Below are 27,132 nucleotides of genomic sequence, written 5' to 3' on the forward strand. Positions count from 1 at the left end.
CAAGGTGGCACTTAGTGAGCCAGGCAAATAGTACAATTGTCACTGGCAGATAAGAGTAGCAACACCCCATGATCTGCTTATGACTATAGACGCATCGATCGCCCTTTAAAAATAAGCTCTGGGAATGTATAGTGATAGTGCCTTAGCGCATTCAGCAATAAAAATTGTAATACCCAATGCAAAAAAACCCATCTTTCCATTATTCCAAAGTACAAATTATCACGCTCTTCGAAATGTGTCCATACAATGCGCGTTTAAAGGCCGAAACACGTGAGCGATTCCGGGAAACATAAAAAAGCCTGTACAGTTTCGAATACAAATGTCAGAGGAGATAGGAATAGACACGCGCATAGAGATTCCTCGGGACTCCTCGGTGCCTTGAGTCTGCCCGGAGAGGGCGACTCGGCTCATCGGCTGCGCTATTCCCGGAGAAACCTTACCCTTTGCGCTCCACGCGTCACCTCGTGCTGAAAGGAGCATTGGGGGCTCTCCTGATTTGGAATGTGTGGCCCATTACTCTTGCGTTTCGCGTGAGAATAAACTCCAAACGCGCCGAGGAAGAAACCGACGCATTCTCTGGCGTAAAATCCAACGTCGTATGAGCCATGATCTATCCACTGCTGGATGAAGGCCTCCCCAACTCGTCTCCGTCTCTGACGGTCTCGCGATTCAGCGAAGTATCCAGCAAGTGCACACGAGCGAATCTAGTCGCTCCATCTCCGCGTTGCACGCGCCCTGGTGCGTGTTTCCACATCGTCGTTTGTCTAGGCTATCAACAGTCATCGCTTCTGTAGACGTATCCTGCCCAAGCCCACTTACTTGTATTGCCAAGCGGTATCTCTCCCCCTTGTGTATGTTCGCCCATCCGTGTGTTGCCCTTTCGGTTTCATGTGTAATCCCAAACATGCACATTCCCACGATTTTTTACGCACTTTTCAGCCTTTGTCCCAATTTCCATGTCAATAATGTCCATGTCTCCAAACCACGTCTCATAGCAGTGCTGCTGTATTTTTGAACTAACAGCTTTAGCCAGGTACATTGGCACTTTACGTCGTACGTAAAGTGTGGCTGTTCAAATTGGAGATTTTAAGTGATGTAATCCATTATCATCAATTTACCCCGTGTACAAAAAGACTCCACAAAACCCATTGCAGGGATAATAAACCACTCTCTGTTCTCCGCGTGACTGGGACCAGACTTCTAGCTCGCACCCATATAACACCACCACATCACTGCGATCTTTATATTCCTCTGCTGGCTCCCAATGCAATCCCGAATCTACGACAAGATTCCGTCCACATAGACTCGCCCAGCGTCTACCTCTCTTCCACCATCCCCTCTCATCTCGCTCTTCCTTTCACTCCACGCACTCTCTGCTCCAACAAACGGAAACCTTCCGCAGAAACCCTCAGTGAACCTCCACCTGGAACTTCCTCCCACTGGTCGTCTGCTCGACCATCTACCTGGCCTCGTTCAAATCCAGACTCTATGACTTTCCTTCTCGTCTCTGTCTGTGATTGACTGCCCTGCTTGTAGGAAATGTCTCTTATAGTATCTGCCTTCAACGCAGTTGTTCCGTTCTCTGCCACGTAGGCTCCGACCCCTTCACGCCTCCTTTCTTGAGTAACCCCTTTCTTAAATGCTCCAATTTTCCAAGTCATGTGCACGCCCACTTTTCTTTTAGAGGTTGCTGAGATTCTTTCGCACGTAAGGCGCTGTATAAATCCAAAGATGTATCGCATTGTGTAAATCAGCTCGTGTGCAGGTGCTGGATGGATTACAGCGACGACTTGGGGAGGTCATCATCCAGCAGTGGATTGACCATGGCTGACGGAGATTGCATTGTATGCACAGATTAAGAAGCTGGTCTCCGAGTTAACAAGCTGCCTGCCGTTGGTGATATGGAATGGTTGTGAGCACCGTTGGGAAACATTGTTTATCAAGCTTAAAATCTGACCTCCACGCAGCGTGACCGTATGTGTGCTGCTCATAGCAGGTGTTACATGCTACGGAGATTTTAATCTAACGCGGTAGATACATGGACACCTGACGTTCCCCTTGACATTTCTATTTACCTCGCTGAATAATATATACGGGGTTGAGTACACAAAGTCCAAAGTGAGTTACACAGCTCTGTCGATCACAAACTATTTATGTACTGAATTCGGATATCCTGATTAACGGAACCCGCGGACAATATATGCCCTCTACTATATACGCACACATACGAAGCAATATATTGACGAGATTCACGAGTCCACTTGATTGTACATACAGTACTCTACAAAACGCATGACATGCACGCACGAACCTTAAAATAGGGATCTGTAAAGAGAGCGCAGCGCAATTAAAAATTTAAGTCCATCGATTCAAAACCCCGGATCAAGTGGATAGGGGGCCTGCCTTGGCTGCCCTTGCTTCTCTTGGCCACACAGAAGAAGCGCCCCGGTGGCTCGCCCTTTGGAGAAGAGTGTGGGTGGTGGTGGGGGGGTGTTCTGCACAGGCAAACGAATGCATTAATGCGAGGAGGCACCGCTCATATATTTGCATGGCTGTCAGCTCTTCGCACTCTGGGCGTCCGTCACCGCGCCTCTGCTCGCGTAAATTGACTCGGGAACCCGTCTCTGGTTTTGCTTTTACAGGCGCCGAGTTTGTGCAAGAGGTGCGCACACATCCTCGCGCACTCTCATGCACTCTCACCCCCCCTCCCCGGTCCTGTGTGAGATGCACACAGGACCCCTCCTACCGGGAGAACGCCGCCCTTATTAGAGTGAGCAACGCCACGTGTCTGCCAACGAGGAGCCTGAACTGCGCCAAACGAGGACCCCCGTGTGTGTCACCACCCCCCCCCCCCCAGTCCGTCCGTGGGAGAGCTAGCGGCTGCCTCGGTTCAGCGACGCCCGCCTCTGCTCCTGGGAATCTCACAGTCCGTTTGCCCTGCAACACGCAACGATGTGCGCGTGTGGATCGACCACAGGCGCGTTTTAACTTCGGGACGACTTCCTCTTCCTCGTCGCCTGAACGTGCACCCAAGCAAGTTTATTCTCGCAACAAAAAACCTCACGCAAGAGGCGTTACGAAACACCGGCGCTTAAATATTACACAGTGTTCCTGCATAGTGGCAGATAGCAGACCTTTTCTTAATTCCTGGTTCGTGCGCTTAGCCTGTGGATTTTTGTTCTTTAATTTGTGAGATGGGCTTGGAGATTTTGGCCGATTCATCCGGACCGTTTTCACCTGGCGGATAGAGATCGCAGCTCTCATGGCTCAAGGCTCACCTGCGCTCAGGACTCTGGCGGCTCTAGCCTTGCTGGGTAAGTGTGTTCTGCCGTGTACTGCAATTGTACCACGAGGACGTGCTCATATATGGTTCTGTGACTGTCGTAGACTGCCAGTTGGCCACTCTTTGCAACTCTCTGTGCTTATATTCACGTCTCTCTCGTACAGGGGCGTTCAAATAAACTTATTTTAGTATTTGATAGAATGTTTGGGGAAAGTGCTGAGTAAACATAGTAAAGAGTATCCCCGTTGATTAGGCGCACTTCCCTATGAATATGTCCACTTGAGTTCTATTCCTGGCCACGGCTAACATCTGTAGCAACTGCTATGCGGACCGATCCATAACAGTGCTCTTTATAACAGCCGTGGTACAGTTCGGTCAAACAGCCACGAAGGCCGACACGGCGTGGGGAAGTCTCCATCCAGCAGTGGATTGGCAAAGGTCTACACTCTACAGAGTATCACAATAGAGTATATGTTGTGAGGCCGCGTGGCTTATAGCGGTATGAACGAGATAGACGGATGGATACCCGTGGTACGGTAGGCAATTTATTTTGGGAATGACCACAATGTTTAATATATTCCAAGGTAGACGTTATACGTATTTATGAACGGTTGAAGGTAACATAATGTGCATTTTAATTATATTTTGCAAAACTATCAATTGTAATGTTTATTTGAGGGTCCCTTGAGAACAGCCAATTAGGTAAAACTATACAAATGTATTACACATGTAAGTAGATTACTGTGTACATATAAGATATATGTGTGTGCATGCACGTGAAGACCATGCTTAAAACAACGAACTTGAATCATTGGCATTGCTAATGTAGCTTGTTGCCTAGCAGATGTGTACCCACAGCTAAACTGGATAATAATGACACAATCCGTTGGATGCACAATGAAATAACAAAAAACGAGTCCTGGATATTTACGTTATTCTGTTTCTCCATTGTGCATGGTAAATATTAGCCTTTTAGCGTAAAGTAGTAGGATTAAATATATGAAATACATCTGAAGTTAACCTTCGATTGATCATTTTTTAGCTCTGTATAGTCTGGCCAGCTGCTTATTCACAAGTCTTTAAAAAAGTAGGTTACCACTCAATTATATTTGGGTTAGTGGTGGCCTAGTTCTGGAGCATTTTCCATAACCTTAACACATTTGGGAACGAGTCTGGATAAATGAAGACATTTAGAAAAAAAGAGCGACCTCCAACCTGCTTTGTTCTTGACCCTCTATGTTTCATTTTCTTTCCCACTAATTAAAAGATGCGGCTGATAAATATGATGGGAATTCACACATAATTGGATACCTAGACTTTAAAGTAAAGGTACTGATGTGGAGGGGGTTAAGCGACAGTGGCGTAGAGAGCATTAGGTCATAGTTTGTTTGAGGCTCTTGTAATTGTTATACTAACCAAGTAGAAATGAACGTCAAGCATAACATTGGAAAGGAGGTCATCACCAGATATAAGCTGACTTCTGATCCATTAATAGAAACCTAATAAACGGTTAAATAATGCTTTCGTAATTCTCATAAACATCATGAGCCATCATCTATCCTCTGATGGATGAAGCCCTCCCCAAGTCACTTCAATCTCTCACTGCCTTACAATGAGATAATTCATGTAGCTCCTCTCAAGTGTGTTTCCCTCCTGTAGCTATTGTCCTTACATTTTTTTTATTCTAAGACAAAGAGTACAGGTACGGTGTTATCATGCATTACTGGTGTAAAAAAAAAGACACACACTTATAGATAACCATCTTTGACCGTGACGTAGGTACGAATGCAGTGTAAAACGCGTTTACATTTCTGGGGCCCTTTTAAAATTGCACCCCCAAGCGGCTGTGATGGCAATCTGCAAATGCTCTGGCAGTTGCGATGTCCATTGAGAATTTCCGTCCTGGATCTGTGTGCATCTCTTTAGCGACTGTATTGCCTTAAAGGCATTGTCGATATGTAACCCTTTTGTCGGGTCTGCATGGCACGTTCACTCTAATCCTGACAACGTCGACAGCTCTACCAACTGCCATCTATGCTCATGCAAATGTACTTCTTTTTTTGTTTATCATACGTCTTACTCAAGCTAATGTTGAAAGGGTTGTCAAAGGGGTCGTCCATAAATGACGTCACGCGATTTTTGACCCCTCGTCACACGGCGTCACAAAAAGTCAGACACCCCTCAAATATGACGTCACAAAGCTCTGCCCCCCCCCCCCCCCAAATAAAACATGCTTCAAATCGATTTAAATTATTGTCATTGCAGTGCGTATTTCATGTGGCGCTGCACTCTGATGTTGTAGGAGAAAGTTTTATTAAAAAGTATATTTAATTAAGTAGAACGTGTATGTCTATATTTATTTAAAGTTGCGCATTTTGATGTGACGTCACATTTCTCAAACTCCCCCCCCCTCGTCACACATCGTCACAAATGTCTGACCCCCTCCCCCCTAGGTGCGTGACGTCATTTATGGACGGACCCAAATTTAAATGCATACGTGCATGCATGTACCGTATGCACGTATGTTTTGACATGCTACTGGATTTTTGTATAGTAAATAGATTAATCAAATGCACTGCGTTCAATGCAAGCCTTTGTTTATTTTGTAACCTGGCACAATGGTCAGCATACTGCACTATGAACCCGGTGACCTGAGTTTGTTTCCGAGCCATTGCTGAAATCAGTGGTTAGATAAGTCTAAAATGGTCCTGGTTGGCCCCCACACCCCTATTCCTTTAACATCCACCACTGATCAGCATGGTGAACTATGGTCAAACAACCTCTATATCCTGCACGGTGTCCAGAGGCCTTAATCCTGCAGTGGATTGACAAACGTCTATACATGATGAATGCCGTGTCAAGAGGAATAACTTTGCATATACCAATGCAGTATCACAGTACATTATTACGGAACACATTATTTTTAAGGTCGGTACATATTTTAAATGAGGCCAGTTTGAAAATGACACAATACATTCGTTTTTAACAAGGACACCGATAACAGGGAAAGTGCAATGCTAAATGCCATTCCTTCATTTGTGCAGGGTGGCCTTTCGCCCCGGTCCATATGTGCAATGAGCTGGAGCTGAAGAACAACCTCGACACGCAGTGCCTGATCATGTTCAAGAGCCACATGGAGGAGCTGGGATCAGACTACTGGTGCGACTGGCTCATTATCAGCAGGTGCTCACTACACCCTCTCTTTTTCATTCAGCCAGTTGCGGTAGCCCATCTCTTTCGGAGGTAGCACTCAGTACTTATTCATCATTTGCGATGCACACTCGCGCGAGGGGTGCGCAATTTTTTAATAAAACACTGCACATGCCAGCAGGAGTAACATGACGTCCATAATGTTGTCTGTGTGTGCACACCAAACACACATTTGAAAAGTTTTGACGCAGCCATGGAGGTGATTATCCGCAGTTTTCATTAGCCAAAAATAAGTTACGTTTGAAAGTACACAGATTTTTACAAAAGAAATAAGTTTTCACTCCTCAGTGAAGAAAATACAATTTCTATAGAGAACTCTTCAGCAATATATTAACCCATTGAATGTTTGCAAAATAAATCCATTGCTAAAATCACTGCTTATGAAGTAAATAATTGTCAAATGCAGTGAGCAAATATGCCGTTGCATATAATTTGGAAAAATAATTCTTCAACCACCCATAATTCTCAAAAGATATTACATTCTAATAATCAAGCACTGTTCATAGGTCATGCAGCAAGGAGATTTGTTTCTGTACATTCAACATTTTATTAGATTTAAAAAAAATGTTTCAAATTGTGCGACTGGGGGTTGTTAAAATGTGAACACTCTTTTTGAGGCCCAATATCCACATACAAATTGATATAAGAAAACAAGTAGTATAAGCAGCACAGTTTATCATTCTTTGAGTGTCAATTATATCGCCAACAGTTACAGAGGTAGGTTTAATAATGGGAACACTGGAATCTGATCTCCCTTCGTTGACAGCAGTGTGACGTATCCTGACAGAGAACAGTCCTTGAACAAGACACAGCAGCTTGGCTTCCAGTGTTTCAATCATTCTATTTCCTGCTCTCTTGACAGCAATATTATATCGAGTGTGAAATGGGACTCCAATGTCTTTGACTTCCTCAAAGCTGAATACATGTAGATCAAATATCAATTTAGGATGGATACTTTGTCAAACCATCAGTGGTCGAACTGACTTTAATAAAGTGATGCACATACGTTACAATTGTTTATGAAAAGTATTCCTTACTCTGATTGAACTGCCCATAAAGCAAGTGTTGATACAATTCTTTTTTAAGTGGCATTTATTGCAATATAATTGTTTTACACAACATTGCAATTTGAGAAATTGATTTAATGTCATAAAACACCAAACATCTCTGAATAAATGAATTGAGTGGCTAAAATTATTAATTAAATCTTTTTTTATTGGTGCTGAAAATTGGAATACATTGAAATTGCTTTCATAAATATCCATGTCAGGTGTATATATTAATAACGACAAAACAAGGCAAATAAACTTCTCTCCAATGTACTGCTTGATTAATGAACCGTGTATGTTAGGAACTTACAAGATAAATAGAAAAAGGATGAGCTCCATTAACTTTCTCAGGCTCTGTGCTGCAAGGCTCTTTAACTAGTACAGCTGCTATTGCATCATAATACATGCTTTTAATTTACAAGATTAAAGTTTTATTGGATATTTTCAGGATTAGTCTCCACAAGATCAACATTGTACAGTTAATAAAACTGCTGCTCGTAAAAGTCAGTAATTTTCACATGGAAATAACATCCCTACTTTGAGTCCATATGTATCAGTACATTGTCTATCATGGACACATAGAGACAGTAGAGATGACACTTGAAAACTGATGTCTACGAGAACCAACACACAGTGTTGCCTGAAAGTCAGTTTACCGAGAATATAATATAATGTATGTCTATCTCCATTAATGTATTTTGTGATACTCTGGGGAAGAGCAGGGGCTATACTATGAACCCCTGTTTCCTAAGTTTAATCCCTGGCCATAGCTAACATAAGATATAATTGAAAACCTGAACTGATCAATTGGCATGGTGAAGCAAGGTCAAGCAATCTCCATGACTGACAAGGTGGTGGGGAGGCCTTCATTCAGCAGGGCATTGGCAAAGGGCTGTACATGATCCTAATGACTGCATTTGGCTTTCAGTGCACGAGTAGTATTGACAAATCACGTTGTTAGCATTGAGACAAATAGCTTTATATTAGATACACACCATTACTATATGATAATTGCATTGCATGTTATGGTGTGAATACGTTAATGGAGCTAAGAACTTAAAAAAGCAGTGCCTTTAGCGATTTAAAATGCTTGGATATACTGAATAACTACAATTCCTTATTCTTACAGTATATCTAAAAAGTCACTGGTGCCAAAATCTTGTGTTTAATGATTGTGTTTTAACATGTACCTTTTTCATGATATGAGTTGAGTATTTACACGTACCAATGACATGCGTATTATGTATGGTAATCTTGCCTCGCAGTACATTGAGCAACATTGCGATAACGTGAATATTATGCATCAATGCAATTGTGGATAGACAAATTTTATTTTCGATATTGCCGTAGACAAATATTATTTTGGAAATTGCAGCAACCATAAGCAGGGAAATTTGCTAAACGTGCAGATGTACGTACACATAAACACATATACCCAGTAATATTTTCTGAAAAGTTATTCAGCATATAATTTATGTATTAACTTTTCATAACTTTCACATTGTATATCCTGATTAACGTACAGTATAATGTTCTCCCATCCATGTATGGGGAAAGTGCAATATAATGGAGAACATTCGGATGCATTTTTGTCATCTTGTGTTATTTTAATAAAATCTAACACATTTGGCACATGGATGATAGATGATGAAGGTTTACATCAAATTTGCTTTTCTCAGACCCTTTTCACCTCTGAAAACCCATCGCTGCACAGGGTAAAGTGAAATGGTCTATCACACGCAGCTAACATGCTGGCTTGGCAAAGAACGCCCACTGGGGCACAGATTGTAAGCTTAAGTACCTTCTCAGTCTTAGTCACTGCCAGAAACCCTACTACCATAAAATAGAATAGTAAACAAAATCATAGATGCATAATCAGTATTTGTGAGGCGAGAGAACAGCACGTGTTGGTATTGAGTAATTGTTCAGTAAGCATCCTTTGAAATTCAACAATGCCATTGCGTGGAGCACAGGCTATGCCATTGCTGCTTTACTAATTAAAGTTGATATGTGAACATTGTGTGCCACGGGAGGAATGGAAGCAATACTAAGTTTTAAATTGAGATGTTCACATAGCCAAGTGTTGGTTACTGTGAGTCACACAAATGGTGCAATTTACATATATTACACAAAATCAGTATTAGCAGCGTTGTGAAGAATATAATTAACTAAATAAACAAGCAGACACTTTGTCTCCTTCCAATGTCTCATTTTGTGTGCTTATGTATTTAGTCAAATGTAGCCTTTTTTCCACATAAATCCACACTGGTGAGAGGCTTGCCCTTTTCTGTCAATTGCGTGGCAGCAAATATGGACAGCTATATTGACATTTATTGAGCATACACAGATAAGATTCCAATAGGCACTTGGTGAGGTGAAGAGATTAACGTTCTCCAGAAAATGTGTACTTTACTCCAAGCAGAAATAACTTATATATATGTAAAAAGAGTCAAACAGCAAAAGTAATCTTGCAATGACTTTATAATAATGTATACTCTATTGTGTACATTGAATCGCTGCAAAGGCTCTAGAGGAGCAGCAGATTCGTGCTTGCAAGTCTCAGAATTGAAAGCCCAGACAGGATTGATTTGGCTCGGCAAACCTCAAGAGTTGGTATAATGAACAACAGTGGGTGACCATAAAATCACTGTCCTATACAGTGTATATATGGGCTGCTTATATTATGTGCCTTCGATCTCATCCAATAAATGCGTCCGATCTCGTCTGATCTCGGAAGCTAAGCAAAGTTGAGCATTTGGATTGGTGAGTGCCGGACACAAACAGGTGCTATGGGCTGCTGTGTTACTTTGTCGTGGGCAACAGAGGACAAGGACTATGTATCAAAAGGTATTGTTGCACTCAACTTCAGTGCTTCCACAGCTTGGCTCCCTGTCTTCAACTTGCACGACCCAACGTGGTGAACTATAGTCAAATAGCCCTGACGACACTCACAGGCATTGGAGAGGCCCTCATCCAAGAGTGGAGTGACCACAGGTGTGTTCATGTAAATATATATGTAACAGGAATGCGAATTTTCACCGCAAGAGAAATGTCCATGCAGTTTTTTTTTATTGTTGACAATGTATTTACTGAACATTTGCATACCTTTGCATTATTAATATAAAGATTAGAAAGAGGTTGGCTAGTGGACAGCATACCTATTTACGAAACACACACACAATAACAATTGGCCTTTTACTATGCATTAGTTGTTGAAGGAGATATTTTATCGCACACAGTTGCTCTGTTGGTGATATATTTTTCAGGGCCTCAGTGTGTGCAATGTCCCGCTGTATTTGGTTCAGTGAACAAGTCTCGGCAAATTCATCATTCCTTTTGTTATTTCAACAAACCACATGTGTGCCTTTTAGGATGCACCAACAAAGGAACTATTCATTATGAAATGCACATACACCAATTTCGTTGACAAATAAATGGCTATTTTTAGCACAATGTTTTCAATAGTCATAGCTCACGCCCTCCAGTCAATGTGCATTGCCATAGTTATGTATTCGATGTGTATCATTTGAAAATAATGAATGTGATTTAGAAACATACGCAGTTGCTACACTTCGAGTAATATGTGCAACCTATGACTTTTAAGCAAAATTCGGGTAGTTAAAGTTTTATTGGCATTAAAATGGTTAAGAAATGCCGACCAGTTTTCCACATATCTATAAAAATCTAGCAGTGAACATTACATTTTTCAGTTTAAAAGGTAATGTTTATAGAGCTGCTTCCGATCAGCACGGCTTTCTACGGAAGTCAAAATTGTAATGAATTAATTTATTTTTGGCGACTCCGTCCCACCGCACACATAAACGCCGTGACCCACCTGGTGCGGATCATTCTGTTGTCATGTCGGCATCCAAGCGCAGCAGCGAGGACGAATGCGCACAAGAGCTGAACAAGCGAATGCTGCACTCCATGCTCGGGTATGGGCAGGAACATGAGTCTTATCCAAAGCTGCTCAAACCGCCGACACGACTTGAAGTCCTTTTTTTGTCATAACGGTATGCATAATACAGTGAAACTACTCCTGTTAGATAATACTTCTCTTGTCCGTATGTATCTGTGCAGATAGGTTTTCTTTTGTGGTTAATGACGGCGGCGCTGCGATCTTACATTGACATGCTAATCTCTGATTTTACATTTACATGCAAATTTCTCACTTTAACATCACTAGCTCCGCCCACTTGGTTTATGACCCTTGGGCTACACCCATTTCAAACCTTTAAAACAGCCTGCTTCCGCAGCTTTCCCCCTCTTTTTTCTCCTGATGACGATTGCTTGTGTTGCGATCGAAACGTCGTGATATTTTTTATTCTTTTTTATTCACTTAATTTTATTTATTATATATTTTTCTATCTACGTGACTTTACCGAAAGACCCAAAGAATATAAATTCCTGCAGTCACGAAAGCTTTGAGTCAAGGATAGATCATTGTTTTTTCGATCGGCAGGTCATGTGTGGTGGGGATACGTGTGTGGAGTACTCCTGGCCACTGTGCAAGAGGATAGCGAATTCCCTCTGAAGCTCCTTCCACACGGAGACCACCGCGGGCAGTGGCGTGAGCAAGCAACTGCAGGGCTGCACCTCTACCTTTTATTTAGCCATATATTATTTATTGATTTGTTTACCCATATATTATCTACCGACAGGTCTGCCGCCCGTGCAGTTGGTACGTTCCCACAAGTGCGATTCGGTGCTTTCGGGACTAAAATAGCATTGGAATCCATTGCCAGTTCTTGACTTTCGGTAATCAATTCTGAAAATGGTTATCGTTTTGCAACCCTCCTATTTGATGAACATTAACACGAGGAATGAGTGTTTATTCTCTGGTAGAAATACTTCCCCGCATTACTTTTAGCATTTCAATTTTGAATTCACGAAATGCTAATTTGTTTTTTGTGGCAAACTAAGTAATTAATAAATATGAATACTGAACACCTTAGGCAGCTTTTGACTGACATAACTTGATCATATAGTGTACAGCATAAAGAGCATTGTAATTAATGCAAGTTCATGTAAATTGGAAGTGTGAATGTTACCAGCATGAACTATTTATTCCGTGCCTTGTATCTGCGTTTTCCTCGCTGTCCCTTTGATCATTCTTTATTGTCTAATGGGTCAGAGCACACAATAAATTTGTTTTAAACATGTTTGAGGCGATATATATAAACAATGAATATGCATTCATATGAGGTGTAATGGGGGTGGTGGATAGGGAACGATATTGCTGACAGGGGTGGGGTTTCTTTGGATGTGGAGCGGTAGTTAAAGCTTGTTGCACGCTGCGCTACAAACCTGAGCACCCGAGTTTCAATCCCGCTTACGGCCAACACCAGTGACGAATTCTTTGAACCGCTCCTGCGCTTCCCCTAGGGAGACAAAGGCGGTCGGGCGTGGTGCTGGCCACCCACCCCCTCGTCGTGTGCCATGCTGGCCTTCGTAGGTGCTCGCGAACAGCACTTGCCCCAGAAGCGTGCTACTGGGGGGAGCTTTTTCCTTTGGATGGAGCTATTTGTGTATCTTGGGCGGTGGACTGGGTTGTGTTTGCTTCTCTTTGTGCTTCGGGATGCCATGGAAGACACTGCGCTTCCTTCAGGGGCTTATCTTAACAATGCAGATGTATATTTAGAGCAAATGAAATGCAGTATTTATTCCAGGTTTATTAGAACTGACTGGAATTGAAAATGAGCCCGAAGCTTCGATAAAGTGTGAAGAAGAATGCGTGAAGATATGCCACGTAAAATAAGACAGATGATCATTGCCGTCAAGGATGCGTACAAAATTACCAGAACCCATCAAAATATCAACAAACTACTAAATGAGAAGGGTTTTTGAATTCTATAATATGTGTAGTGACGTCAGCCGCTAATTATTATGAATGGAGTGGGGGGGTGTGGGGGTCTATTTGAGTACGTCACCTGCTCACGATTATGAATGAGGGGGGCTGTTCGATGTGGAGTGACGTCACTTGCGCATGATTATTAATGAGGATGGGTGGGGGGGGTGTCCATTTGGAGGACGTCACCTGCTCATGAATATTAATTAGGGCGGCTGGTCGATGTGGAGTGACGTCACGAGCGTTAAGGACAGACATTCCTGGGTGATTATAGTCGGTATAAGGCAAACATTCAAGTGGGTGTGCTCAGGAGAGCATTACATGAGGTGCAAAGCAACATTAATGTCAGTGTATGCTAAGATATGCTGAGCACACAAATTGGAATTTGGAATGCAAACTGAAATGCCTTTCGATGGAGATGCGTCTGAATTAGTATATGGATATAAGGACACGCTGAAACATGCACTAATTTGGTTTTACATGTAATTGGCAATTTTTCATACTGTCATGACTGGAAACACTGCATATGCATGAATAATATCATGTATTCTGATTTGTGCACACCCATACTTGTGGAATAATCGCCACAATTTACAGATCTTCGTCAATCCACTGAAATGACGGCCTCCCCATAGAGAGAGGGGGGGGGGGGGCATGGGGGTTATTTTACGATGGTTAACCATGATAGTGAGGGTTAATAGAAGTACAGATGCGGGAACGTAGAAGTACAGTACAAATACATTTACGTTGCTCCTAGTCGTGCTGTTTTACTGTCACGTAGCCGCAACGAATTAGGGAACGGAATTCGATTTCAAAATACATTGATTCGCTACAACGTTGTAAAACAAACATTTAAGAGAACGCAATTGTTTGGGCAGCGTGTGTGACGACTGCACTACGTCACAGGGCCCCCTAACGGGCGATCAAGTCTCAGAGTTTACAACATTTCCATGCTCGATACATTATGGATCCTCTATTATTTTTACGCAGTACGAAATACGACGAGGTCATGTTTTTTTATTCCTTATAACCAGCTACAGAAATACTTTGCAGTAATGTGCATCTCCTCGAATCATACATGGCTTCTGAAAGTCGACAAATGGTAATGGTTTTAGATTTGAAGCTTTCGTGATTGCAAGAAATACTCTTTGGTTTTTTTCGGTAAAGTGGCTTTGACCAGTGTTTGTAAATTGCAAGGCCCACGGGCCACCAGCGGCCCCTGGTGGCGTTTCGTGGGGCACCTGACGTGCTGACCCCCGACAATACACAACATGTGAAAACAACCCCAACGTGCTGTCAAAAACAATCGTTTCAAATGTGTGGCGGCCCTCACATCGATGTTTTACCAGCGAAAGTGGCCTCCCTCTGAAAATGAGTGAACACCACTGGTTTACAATACTGCCATACTGCACACAGTACGCCCTTCTTTAAATGCCATCGTCTCTGTATTTACTTATATTATATTATACATTTTAAATTGTTGTGTAATATGTTGGTTTTCTTTTGTGGTACTTGTCATATTTTTCTGCAAAATTTGACCGATTTTTGTTCGAATATATAGTTGAAACAATGGTAAAATAGGTTTCAATTTACATATCATCGGTAACATGTACATACACAAGTCACGTGAAAGATATTACATAACAACAAATGGCAGGGTCAATTTCTTGGTTAATATTTTGAAGGGGCACTAAATTCTTTGATTGCCCAAGGAGAAATGTACGTGAAGGCTGAGCTTGAGGCCACAGGACAATTTGACGTTCTACCTTGCCACAGAGGCCCCTTTAGTCCATGAGCCCAGATCCTATTTCTCACTTGTTGGGACCAGCTAAGGTGGCATAACTCCAATTGCTCCCAATTTCTCCATGGGGCCAATAATAGTGAATTGTGTGAGAACCGTTTGAAATTAGTGGGCCATCAAGTGATCAAATCATTTTGCCAAAAAAATAGCTACGACTAAATTTTTGCTATTATAGGTGGTGCGTATGTCTTCTTTGGCCTATGAACTGCTTGTAGATGTTGGTTTGGCAGGACAGTGCGATTGCTGCCGATCCTGTTGCAGTGGTGGTGGAGTGGATAGCGCACTCGTGCTGTGAACTTGGCAAGTCCGAGGTTGATTTCCAGCCACGGCTAACATCAGTGGCGAGTGATATCTAAACCTGTCCAGGGTCCGGGTCTCCACCCACACTCTCCCCCTTCACTAACCCGCACTGACCAGTATAGTAAAGTATGGGCAAACAACTAAAACGAAAAAAATTTATTTCATGAGGTCAGGCCCACTGAGTTATAAAGCTCTTATTCAGAAGCGACCTGGCCACAAATGATAGCTCAACAAAGTGTCTTTTAACGTGGAAATGCAAAGCAGCCAAATACTCTAAACGCATGTCTAAATGTGGAGGGGAAAACCAGAGGGCCCAGAGAAAAATCCATGCGACCACGGGAAGAACATGCGAATTCCAAATATACAGACGTTAGGGTTGCGGTTGAACCCATGACCTCCTGTATACCAGGTGAGGTAGTTAACATCTCGTCACAACCGACATGGTATGGTGAGGATTTAATTCAACAGTGGATTGAAACGAAGCCTCTGATGTATTCGATAAGGAATCATGCCAAGAATACACAAGCCACGTTGATCAAACCCCCAGCAAAAATGTTGACAAGACTCCTTTACAGCACAATAACAATCACTTGGTTAAACAAATTACACCCAGTTTTAACTGTTACAGGGGGAAACGACTATTGACGAATACTTATGCATGCAGCTGCTGGCTGAAAAGTACTGTGGGTTTTTGCCAAATTTTGCTCTCTGTATTGACACAAGGAAGGTTTTCAATTATCTCGACCAATGCAGCCTCTAGCTGTTCCTACAAACCATCAGCAAACCTCTCAAGGCCATCGATCTTAACTGCGTGCTGCACCCCCTACATGAATTCAAGTGTTGTTCGTGTTTAGCCATTACATGTCTTTTTGGGAGCTTTTCTACTTATTCTACGCTGTGTCGTTGTTCTACATTATTCTATGTTACTCTATGCAACATGTTCCAACAGTACACACACATTCCTGGCAATACGTTGTCTTAAAGTATCTTCAAAGAGTGGTCAGCCTGTCTCTACGCTCAACCAGGCTTGGTGCACAACTCATCTTCTCTGGTGGCCTAAGGCCAGTGGTGGAAATTCCATATTCCTATCGAGGGAACAGTGTCGTTTTAGGGCAATCACTGTTGTTTTGACACATTTTATCAGCCTTGGGTTATGAGCCAACCTTGTGACCGGGATTTTTAAAAGTCACATCCTTTCGATTGGCAAAGGAGTGCTCGAACACAAGCTGAATCTAACCAAATGCTGCACTGTAATGGATAGTGACTGCAATGTACTGCAATAAAGTGCAGTGGTTTCTTTACTGTCACTGAGAGGAAAAGAAGACACTGGTGGTTTGATTGACCGGCCTTTTTGAGTGATTTGAAAAAAAATGGCTGAAAAGCCATCATTAGTGTATGCTTACACGAGTGCAGTACATTATTGGGTTTACTTGTGTTTTTGAAACACAATCCAGTGCTGTTTTCCACAATAAGCTTTATACATTATAGAGGGATCCTAATTATATTTTGAAATAGAGGAATGCTAACGTTTGCACACACGTGCCTATTATGTGGATTTAGTAATGTATTCAATTGCAAAGTGGATCAATTTAAGCTGTAATGTGGAAATAAAACCAAGCAGAATGAAATCTAATAATTGACTAAACAGATGAGTTAATACCACTCAAATATGCTGCGTATACAATACTAAAAACAACTGCGGAGGGTTGTCCATTGCAGTCGTTAAACATTTAAAATGTAATTGTTCTAGTAAGGCTGAGCAGGTTTTAGAAAATTCAGCTCCTATTAAATGTAACCAATGCCAATGGACTTTCTAAATCTCCGATCGCCCACCTTCAGATAATGTGCAATGCAGGCTACTTGTGTTAACTGTTTAAGAGGATCACATTGTAAAATAGCCAGGAAACTGACTAAATGGGATAATTCGTACAACAAATACATCCAATCTAAGAGATGCCAACTTTCACCTCGTAACAAGACCTACCACAAATGTCGTAGTTTTGTAACACATGAGTGTGAGTGTCTCTTCTGCTGCTCCTATAGTCTGATATGGTCTTCTTTCTTTCTGTATTTTCACTTCGGTGCATTCATCTGAATCAATAGCGGTTGTTCTTGGATAGGGAATTTCCACAACCGGCTCAGGGTCGCAAATGGGAGAAGAGTGCCGCTTCACAATTATTTGATTTGGAAACCAATTTGATTCTGTTACTCGAGCAGCCTGTAAATGTATTTCATTGATACGTATGAACAAAGACACACCATTGCTCCATTGCATGCATCCCTTATCTCACTCTCTCGATGTCTATGCCTGCCTTATCTGTAAAGCCTCTTAGACACCACTTTGCATTCAGATGCTTTATATACATATATATTTAAAAAAATCTAATTCCATTATAGCATTGTTTGCACGTTGCACAAATGCAAATATATTATTTGCTCGTGACCACAAAACGGCAGCGCCAGACAGATCTAAGACAAGCTGCTCCCAGGCTCCGGCAATTCTGAGTACACGCTGGTAATTTTGCCAGCAGCCAGCTGAGCTGCCCCTATTAGCTCGGTGTTATATTACGTGTCCCTGCAACCTACGCTGCCACTCCCCCAGCATGCACTTTTGAGTGGAATTTTGGGCACGTCTTCAGTGTGTCCTGCATTGGACAGCCGAATGATAACTGCCGCTCTATAATTCAGTGAATGTTCCAGAAAGAAACAGCTGCATTGCACTAACAAATCTTTCTGAGAGATTCTGTTTTTTTTTTTATGAACGCAGCAATATGTCTATTTAATTTAAAACATACTTTTGATGTCTGTTTAGCAGGGCCTGTACCGATTTACAGCCGTGTACTGGTTAGCGGCACAGCTGTTCTCGGCTGCCCACACGGATGAGTTTTTTTTAAGCCCACGGTTCAGGGTAACCCATTGGCGTATACAGGGTGCTTAAACATGTTTTAACACTTCTGGGAATGTGCAACAACACCACAAGAAATGCGCATCTGGACTCTGGGGACCACCTGGAGAAGATTCCAGGCATGTGTTGACAATGATGGCGAGCAAGTGGAGACTCTGACTTTTTGAAGCTATTAACATTACATTTGTTATCATCTTTGGTTCTTTTGGAAAAGTCACGTAGAAAGAAAATAAAGTAAATAATAGAATACGACATTTCGATTGCAACACAAGCAACTGTCATCAGGTGTGAATGAATGCAAGCTCAGAGAGAGACGCATACACAGAGAGAGACACACAGAGAGAGAAACACAGAGATAGAGAGAGACACACAGAGAGACACACATGGGGGAGAGACACATAGAGAGACACACGCAGAGAGAGACACACACAGAGACACACAGATAACTTATCTGCGTGTGTGTCTCTCTATGTGTCTCTCCCCCATGTGTGTTTCTCTCTCTGTGTTTTTCTCTCTGTGTGTTTGTCTCTCTCTGTGTCTCTCTCGGTGTATGCGTCTCTCTCCGTGTCTGTGTTGTCTCTCTCTCTCTGTATATGTGTCTCTCTCCGAGCTTGCATTCATTCACACCTGATGATGGTTGCTTGTATTGCAATTCGAAACGTCGTATAGTTTAACACGTAGGCTTTCGCGACCAATGTTATTCATAATCAACGTTTTTGGGTTTAGATCACGTTTGTTTATAAATGTGTCGTAACCCTCCACCACCCGACACGGCCAATCAGTAAAAATGTGTCATGTTGACAAAGACAAATAGTTCACTGCTTTAGCCCACCGGTGTGTTGTAATAATAAATTGTAAATGTTGTGGCTTCAACACACCGGTGGGCTAAAGCAGTGAACTATTTGTCTTTGTCAACGTGACACATTTTTACTGATTGGCCGTGTCGGGTGGTGGAGGGTTACGACACATTTATAAATAAACGCGATCTAAACCCAAAAACGTTGATTATGAGAAACGTCGTATGCTATTATTTATTTTATTTTATTTCTACGTGACTTTACCAAAATAATCAAAGAGTAATTCCTGCAGTCACGAAAGCTTAAAATCAAATTTGTATCATGTTACAATGTACTATCCGTTCTTTTTCCATGAAAAACGATAGTTCCATGTAAGTGTTAACATTCTTTTTAAGCACCCTGTTATTTATTTAAGTTCCTAAATGTCAGCTTGTCAATACAGGTACACAACATGTTGAATACACTTTCACAGATATAATTGTCCTCATTATTTTACAATAACAATGAAAATAATTGCTTCTAATAAAATTGTAATAATCATGCAACACATTTCATTGTGATAGATTGCCTAGTATTGTAATGCCATATTAACAAGTTTTCATCTTCTTTGGGTCTTTCGGTAAAGCCACGTATATAGAAAAAAATAAAAAAAATATCACGACGTTCCGATCACAACGCAAGCAATCGTCAATCCTGCAGTCACGAAAGCTTTAAGTCAAGTTTTCATCGTCATGAATTGTGTTTTATTTTATTCACAGTGGAACTAAAGCATCCTATCATTTAACTTGACAATTTCACCTCCACCCGGTTAAAGGTTGTACTCCAACAGATGCAGATGCGAGTTTGGCTTCTCTGTGACATAGAGACCGTTTTATTCACTGATAAATGCATGAATGTATCTATGCATGTATGAATGAACTGTTTTAAATGCCAGCTCCGTCATCAAAAGTTACTGTATTGTCTTTTGGAACATCATAATTTGCTGTAAACATAACCTGTAACTGCACGATTTCACTTAGCATATGCCATTTACTCTATTTAAATGCTTACCTATAACGGAATGTGACCTTGTGCCATGACTGTAAATGAGAATGATAATTTTCCAGAAAAATAGGTTTGTAGTATAACAATTCTAGACTTGAAGCTTTCGTGACTGCAAGGAATCATATTCTTAGGTGTTTTCGGTAAAGTCACGTAGGTAAAACATCAAAATTAATAAAAATAATAAAATAAAAATAAAGATCACGACGTTTCGGAGGCAACACAAGTCTCCGTCATCAGGTGGGACAGTCACAGCCAGATCAGCTGCATCAATATAACAATCAGTAATGACTCATAACACTGAGGTGCATTTGGATCATGAATGATGGTTCCTTGGCAAAAATGACAATTTCCTAAAAGCATACTTTCAATATCCCAAGGTTTGGAACAAAAGCTCCGTCCTCTGGTCATACTTCTGTGATCTTATTTTGTACATCTTATAACATATTACTTTATTGGCTGGAGATGTATATCAGCCATGGCATACTGCAGCAATGTGTTTTGAGCTGTGGTGAAAAATTGTGCAGGAAACAATAGGAAACATCTTTCCAGTATAATGTTCTGAAGCCTTAATAATTTAAGAGTCAAAGGGCCCTTGTGCTCAAATGACCTTTGGATGACCTTCACCCCTTTTGGCGACCGCAAGGGAGTGATGAATAGAAATTTGACATTGAAACGGAGTGGCCCTGTCACTTACTGGATAACTACTGCTCACTTCCCACAATAAAAAAACATTAATTTGTTTTTAATCAAACCTCAAAGTGATACTCAGGTGATTCTTGTAAATAAGGATCTCCTGGTCTCTTGACTTCTCCCCTGGTTAAACAAGTAAATTTGAACTTGTCTCAGTTGTCCTGCGACCCACAATTCATCATTTTCAACAGTCAGTCAAGCGCTTTATCACAGTGCCACATAGCTAGTTGCTATGCATTATGTAATGTATGTATTTATGTTGGTGCTTCTTTTGCACTGCATATAGCCAACCGTGCTAATCGACGGAAACATTTAAATATTACATACAGCGAATGGAGAATACCGTGCTAAAACTCTACACGTTTCCAGGCTCAGCACAACCGTTGGCAGGATATACAATGCATGCACGAATGGACCTTGAGCAATGTTCCATCTATCCCTGGCACTGTCCATAACCAGTGTCATGTGTCTTCACCACCCCCCCGAACCCAAACGACAACCCACGGGCAGCCTCTACAACGCGCTGACCAACTGCACGCAGGAGAAGGCAGGGCAGAGCGACTGCTTCTGGCCCAACTCGGTGGTGGACGCGTTCTTCCTGGACGTCCACCGCCGCTTTTTCTCCAACTGCTCCCGGGACGAGCCGGTGCTGGCCGACCCTCCGGACACCGTGCTGGGGCTGCTGGTGGCTGGCCCCGCCATGCTCGCCGCTGCTCTCACAGCGCTCATCGTCTGGCTCAGCAAGCGGCGGGAGGGAGTGGCCTGAGCGGTGGCGTGACTGTCGAGTGTGCAGGCAGTGCAACTGCACTGGTGGACGGACTGCGAAGAGAAGGGCCGGGGGCAGGCAGACAGGGGACCCTGATTAAATTCCTCGCGGTGTAGCACATTTCAACCATGCTGCACCTCTGGGCCTGACCTCCACCTACATTCTGCTCGTGGTTGGAGCAAGCGTCCTTCCAATATGAACGTACTTTCTCAGCATTTTTCCTGCACATGAGAAAGCTAAACAAAGCAATGCCAGATTTAGGATTTTGTGGGTGTATCTGCACGGCAAAAAAGCCTAATCTGTTTTTGGGGGGAGATGATGATCTCTCTGCGTACGTGGACTGGGTAATTTACATTTAAATATTGAGGCGATGACCTGGGAGTTTTATGTTTGGAAAATGAGCAGAGAAAATAGAGAAAGGTGGAAAGAGCAATGGTAAGTCTGCAGTGGAGCTGAGCTATAGCAATCAGTCACACTCTGTGTCCTATGGCAGCCTCCACTGGCCTTGCTGCTGCTGTTTTGTTAGATTTTACATGGTCTGTCAATATGCAGCAATGAAGAGTATATATATGGCAAAAAAGTACCAATTTGTTCACTGTAATGTGTTGCTGGGATTGTTCATGTATTTCTGGCTTGTATTTAAACCACATTAAGTCGATTCATATTGTTGACCATTAGAATGTGGACGAAAAGTAAAAAGCCACACTGTTGTATACCGCAAGTCATCCATCATCAACAACAACAAATGATACAGAATCTGCTGCAGCGCTTCTCTAACTTTTGGAAGCCAAGTTAGCGAACAACATGCCCTAGTGGCTGAAATTCCAAATGCCATCGATATTTTACACTTTGTGATGCCATTACCAGGCATTTTAAATTGTGCAGCCATGAAGCTGGGTAATCGATATCACATATATTCCCCAAAACAACTGAAACTACTGTCAATGTTTCATTGTTATCATAGTGATCACAATTCATGGGTCCAGAATTGATACCTGTCAAGGCAATTGAAAAATCTCAGCATACTCTATTCAAGTGTTCAAATACCAAGCAGTCAAATTGGTAATAATTTACAAGCATTAATTTTGCAGTCCTTTTCAATGCATTGATAGTTGAAGACCTCTGCATATCATGGCAGTCATGAGGAGTGTTTTACCATACCTCACCACACTGATCAATGTGGGTTATTGATATCAGATGTCACTCGCCACTAATGTTTCCCTTGACCAGAAATTGAATGGAGACCACTGGGCTCATAAAACACTGTGCAAACCCCTATGCAATTGCTCTCACCCCAGAAAGTAAATGGGTTTACTGCATTAAACATATCGTCAGATTCCTTGTGGTGGTCAGAATTGTGCTATCTTCCGATTGGCTGCACCACACGAAAGAAGCGGCTCAACTTATTTGAAGGCAGGACCTTTGACTCAAAATGCATGAGCACTCTATGCACGGTTGAACATTCTCATTCATATTTATGCACAACGTAATTAAATGTGCTGAGGATAATAAAATTGTCTGCCAATCTCTGCATATTACAAATCCATTACTGCATTGCATCAAGTCACGTTGCAACAGGCGTTGGGCATCTGTTAACGTTCCAGAGTCGGTGGTGGGAATTTCTCAGTCCTTTGGTGGGGGTTGTCTCACCAGATGACAACCACTGTTGACGTCCCACCAAGAGAGATGCTCATTGGATGTTTGTGAAATATATGGAATCAGGAGGAACGCTGGGCTGAGCAGACCCCGGTGTGATTTGCACCTCGTCTCATGAGTAAGAACCCGCTGCTGTGCCCACTAAGCCTCGACCCAGCTGAGCCCAGTTTCTGAATAATGAATTACTAATAAGGCAATTAATTATAAAACATAGAGTTTGAATCGCTGTACTGCATATGAAGATTGTCTGAGCATTTTAAATGGCCCGGTAAACAGAAAAAAACGCACAGTGTGTGGTGTATAATGTTTTTTGAGAGGCAGACATCAAAAACTATGACACGGCTTCTGTCAATGTGAATGCCCAGGGGTTTTGAGAAACTGCACATGACTTTTTCAATCACAGTTTTGGGCTGCAATTCAATCGCAGAATGTATTTATTGGTTTGTCTCGACGTTCTAGTGCATGTAGAATCTCTAGTCCTTTGTAGGGTTTACGTGAGGAAACTGCAGTATATTACATGTGCATTTAGTAGCGTGCGCATAAACAGTGGGCGTATTAATTTCAGAGCGAGAGGAAAGTTAGTCACAAGGCAACGCAAGGATAAATCTGAACAGAGGCAGGGTTATGAGCATGGGCAAAGAGACATCTGTGAAAAAGAGCTTCATAGCTCATCGGATTCCTCCAGTCAAAATAAAAAATAAAAATTCTGATTTCTGGACAATGGAGGCGGCAGACGAGAATGATTGACGTCCCACTAAGTGAAGGTTGCCTGAAGGCTTACGACAGGAAGCCTGGAGCGAGAGTGTGTGAAGGGGAGTAGAATTAGACGAGAAGAGATATATAGACAGAGGCGAGGCCATTGCAGGATTTTTAGGAGGGCGAGCGTGATGCTGAAATTCACCTGAGATTTCAGAGGGAAACAATGCAGTGATTCGAGCATTGGGGTGATGTGGTCTCATGTCCACGTGCAGATAAGAAAACTGGAGCTTTGGATCGTAAGCATAACAGCTCACGAGATATTTTAATGATCAATCATTGCATCATTAATTGGCATAATTGATGAATGAATGCATTGTTACATCACATGGCTGATTGCGTAGTGCACTTAGGGAAATGTAAGCGGAAGCGACGATGACAATTAAGTATTAAATAAAGACTTGCAAATACAATTTGTATGATACTTTAGCTAATAAACACATACGTGTTAACTGGAATTCTGGCTTATATGATCGTTTCCATTGGTATGATTTTGAAACAGAGTTAGGGAGTGACGTGGGATGTGTGTTGTGTTCATGACGGGAAAAAAACTTGGCCATGCTAAATATTGTCACCTGATCCCTTGAGATCATGGGGTGATGTGGTATTTGTTATTTGTCCTTAAAATTATCTCTAGTAGGATGAAATATCTCAACATAGTAGGTCAATTATAAATACACACTGGCATTCTTTTTTGCGTGTGGTTTTTGATTGGAAGAGATTTTGGCCCAAAAATGTACATTTTAAAAAAAAGTAAAGCCAAATCCATTGCAGCCCAAACAAGATTACCCTCCAATGCCTGCTGTTGTAATGGATTGACTGTGTTATGTGATAAAACATCACAAGAGGGATATGCGGGGGCCACATGAAAATCCATAAAGTTTTTGAGGCTTCAGATTGAGTGGGGTTGGTGATCTGGCACTGATTTTGCAGTTTTTGTACCATCTGTAATTGTTAATAAACATGACTATATATGCATCCCTATATGCAATGTTGTACAAGTAAATAAAATCTAAAAATAGCAGTACTATAGTAAAATGTCAAAATGTAAAGATTTACACGATATATTCTGTATATGATTCTTACAAAATCTCCGAGACAATTATTTCTGGGACACTATTTTTTTCAGGGGGGTTACTTAACTCCACGACTGGGGTACCAATCAATCCGAAATCAGTGCTACGCAGCGAGGACGATTACGCTGAAACCCTGAACGCTCGCGTATGCACCACAGCTCGTCGAGATGAGTCGATTGCCGCATCGCCGACCATCAACAGACTAAAAATGACTGCATCACGGACATTATGCGAGAGCCGGGGTACTATGGTACCCTGGGGTACCGCCATAAGGTTCATATAAACCTATTATCAAGGTGACTTGCAATCTCTTTGTGAAGTGGACGACATTCTGCAACATTATGTAATTTAATAAGTGGCTTTCATTTATCACCGTTTATTAACGCAGACATGGGCAATATTTCCGAATGCGTTGAGTTTTCGTGGGGAATTGGCAAGGTTGGTGAGTTGTGGCACACAGTGCATTTTCCATAGTTGGAAAGCTGACTTATATATAAATGTTGAGTTTCTTCAGCTTTTCATTTAGTTAAATAAAAAGTATTAGACTATAGTATGCTCAATAGTGAACAGAAATGTTACTTAGAGCCTGAATGCATTTTCAGGGTGTAAACAGTTGCTCCAGCCAATATGTGGCATGTAACGTGTAAATATAAAGTGTGACAAATTAGAAGTTAGTTTCTCGGTGAGATGTATAATATCGTTAGTTATTTTATGAAGTTTAATGTAAAGTGCAATAACCCTTCTCATGCGTGATGTCAGGCCTGTATCTAGCATAATATGCACACAGTATAACCATACTCTAGCGGCCTTTATTTCAGGCACAAAAAAACTAAAACCTAGAGCTGGATTGAATTTCTCTTTAATCCTGGTCCACACAGGCCCTTACCCAGCTGCCCACTCCGTGTAACTGGGCCAGAGTGAATGGGGCTCACTAGAGCCAGATGGGTTTATCTTGGCCTCGCACTAGTTTGCACAGTGTGGGATGTTTGAGGCTTGGCCACTATTATGGCCCTTGAAGAGCCCAGCTCAATGTCAACATGCAATTAACGCTTTTGATAATCCGGAACTGACTACCATGCAGTTTGTTGTCATAGGCTCTGCAAGATCTGCCCTCATATTTTAATTAGCTGGTTGACTTGCTGCCAGCTTTCCAAAATAAATATGCCGCTGTGGTGAAAAGAGAATGAGTTTAAGTGGCCATACTTGTTGGAGATAACTTCAAATGCCAGTGGGGGATCAGCGGTTGTTTTCCAAGTTAGAGTACAGTCTCAGTTGGAGACCATCACGAATGTATGAAACAAAATTATTGTCGTGCTGTTATGCTGGTAAAGTTTTGTTATCTTGTCAGATGGAAACACTTTCATCGGAAAAGTTGAGTTTTTTTTAGTTAATAATATAATTCATTTTTTTGCAGCCTGAACGTAACCTTTTAAAAAAATATTGTAGTCTGAAAGTAACTTATTTCAAATGTTAAATTTCAGAACGTTGCTTATATTGTTCTTATTTTTATTACTATGTTTAGCTTTACACTTGTACAAATGAATGACTGCGTCTAATATTAAAACTCATTGTAATTATTGAATTACTTTATGAACAAACAGCTGAGTTTCATATATTTTGACAATACTTCATTATGTCAATTGAATTGTCTAATATTCCTTCACACACTATTACAATTAATGCCAAGGTTGTCTTTTGTTGTTTATTAAAGTGTGATCACATACACAATTACGGTCACAAATGTGGGCTTACAATAATTGATTTAAATATGACATGGCAGAATAATTTATCTGCAGGCGATTGCATCAGATGTGTGACGAAAATTTACTTTGATGTTTAAACAAAAAAACCCTTCATAGTCAGATGTTATTTTCAAACGTATTTTTGCATGACTACTGCACTTCTTACTAAATTATTTATGGTCAATAAAACAAAAACAATGAAAATCAAA

The 27,132-nt window shown here is 41.6% G+C and overlaps 1 protein-coding gene across 1 annotated transcript; it reads left to right on the forward strand.

Moving 5' to 3' along the window:
- The first annotated feature begins 2,537 nt into the window (after positions 1-2,537).
- Positions 2,538-27,132, forward strand: LOC133345890 (receptor activity-modifying protein 1-like). The gene is made up of 3 exons (XM_061556972.1): positions 2,538-3,314; positions 6,328-6,466; positions 21,438-27,132. Exons 1-3 carry the CDS (start codon positions 3,263-3,265, stop codon positions 21,691-21,693), a joined length of 447 nt encoding a protein of 148 aa, XP_061412956.1. The 5' UTR covers positions 2,538-3,262; the 3' UTR covers positions 21,694-27,132.

Source organism: Lethenteron reissneri, chromosome 23 (genome assembly GCF_015708825.2).
Source record: "Lethenteron reissneri isolate LAM-NWPU_2019-01 chromosome 23, ASM1570882v1, whole genome shotgun sequence".
In the NCBI taxonomy this organism is placed as follows: domain Eukaryota; kingdom Metazoa; phylum Chordata; class Hyperoartia; order Petromyzontiformes; family Petromyzontidae; genus Lethenteron; species Lethenteron reissneri.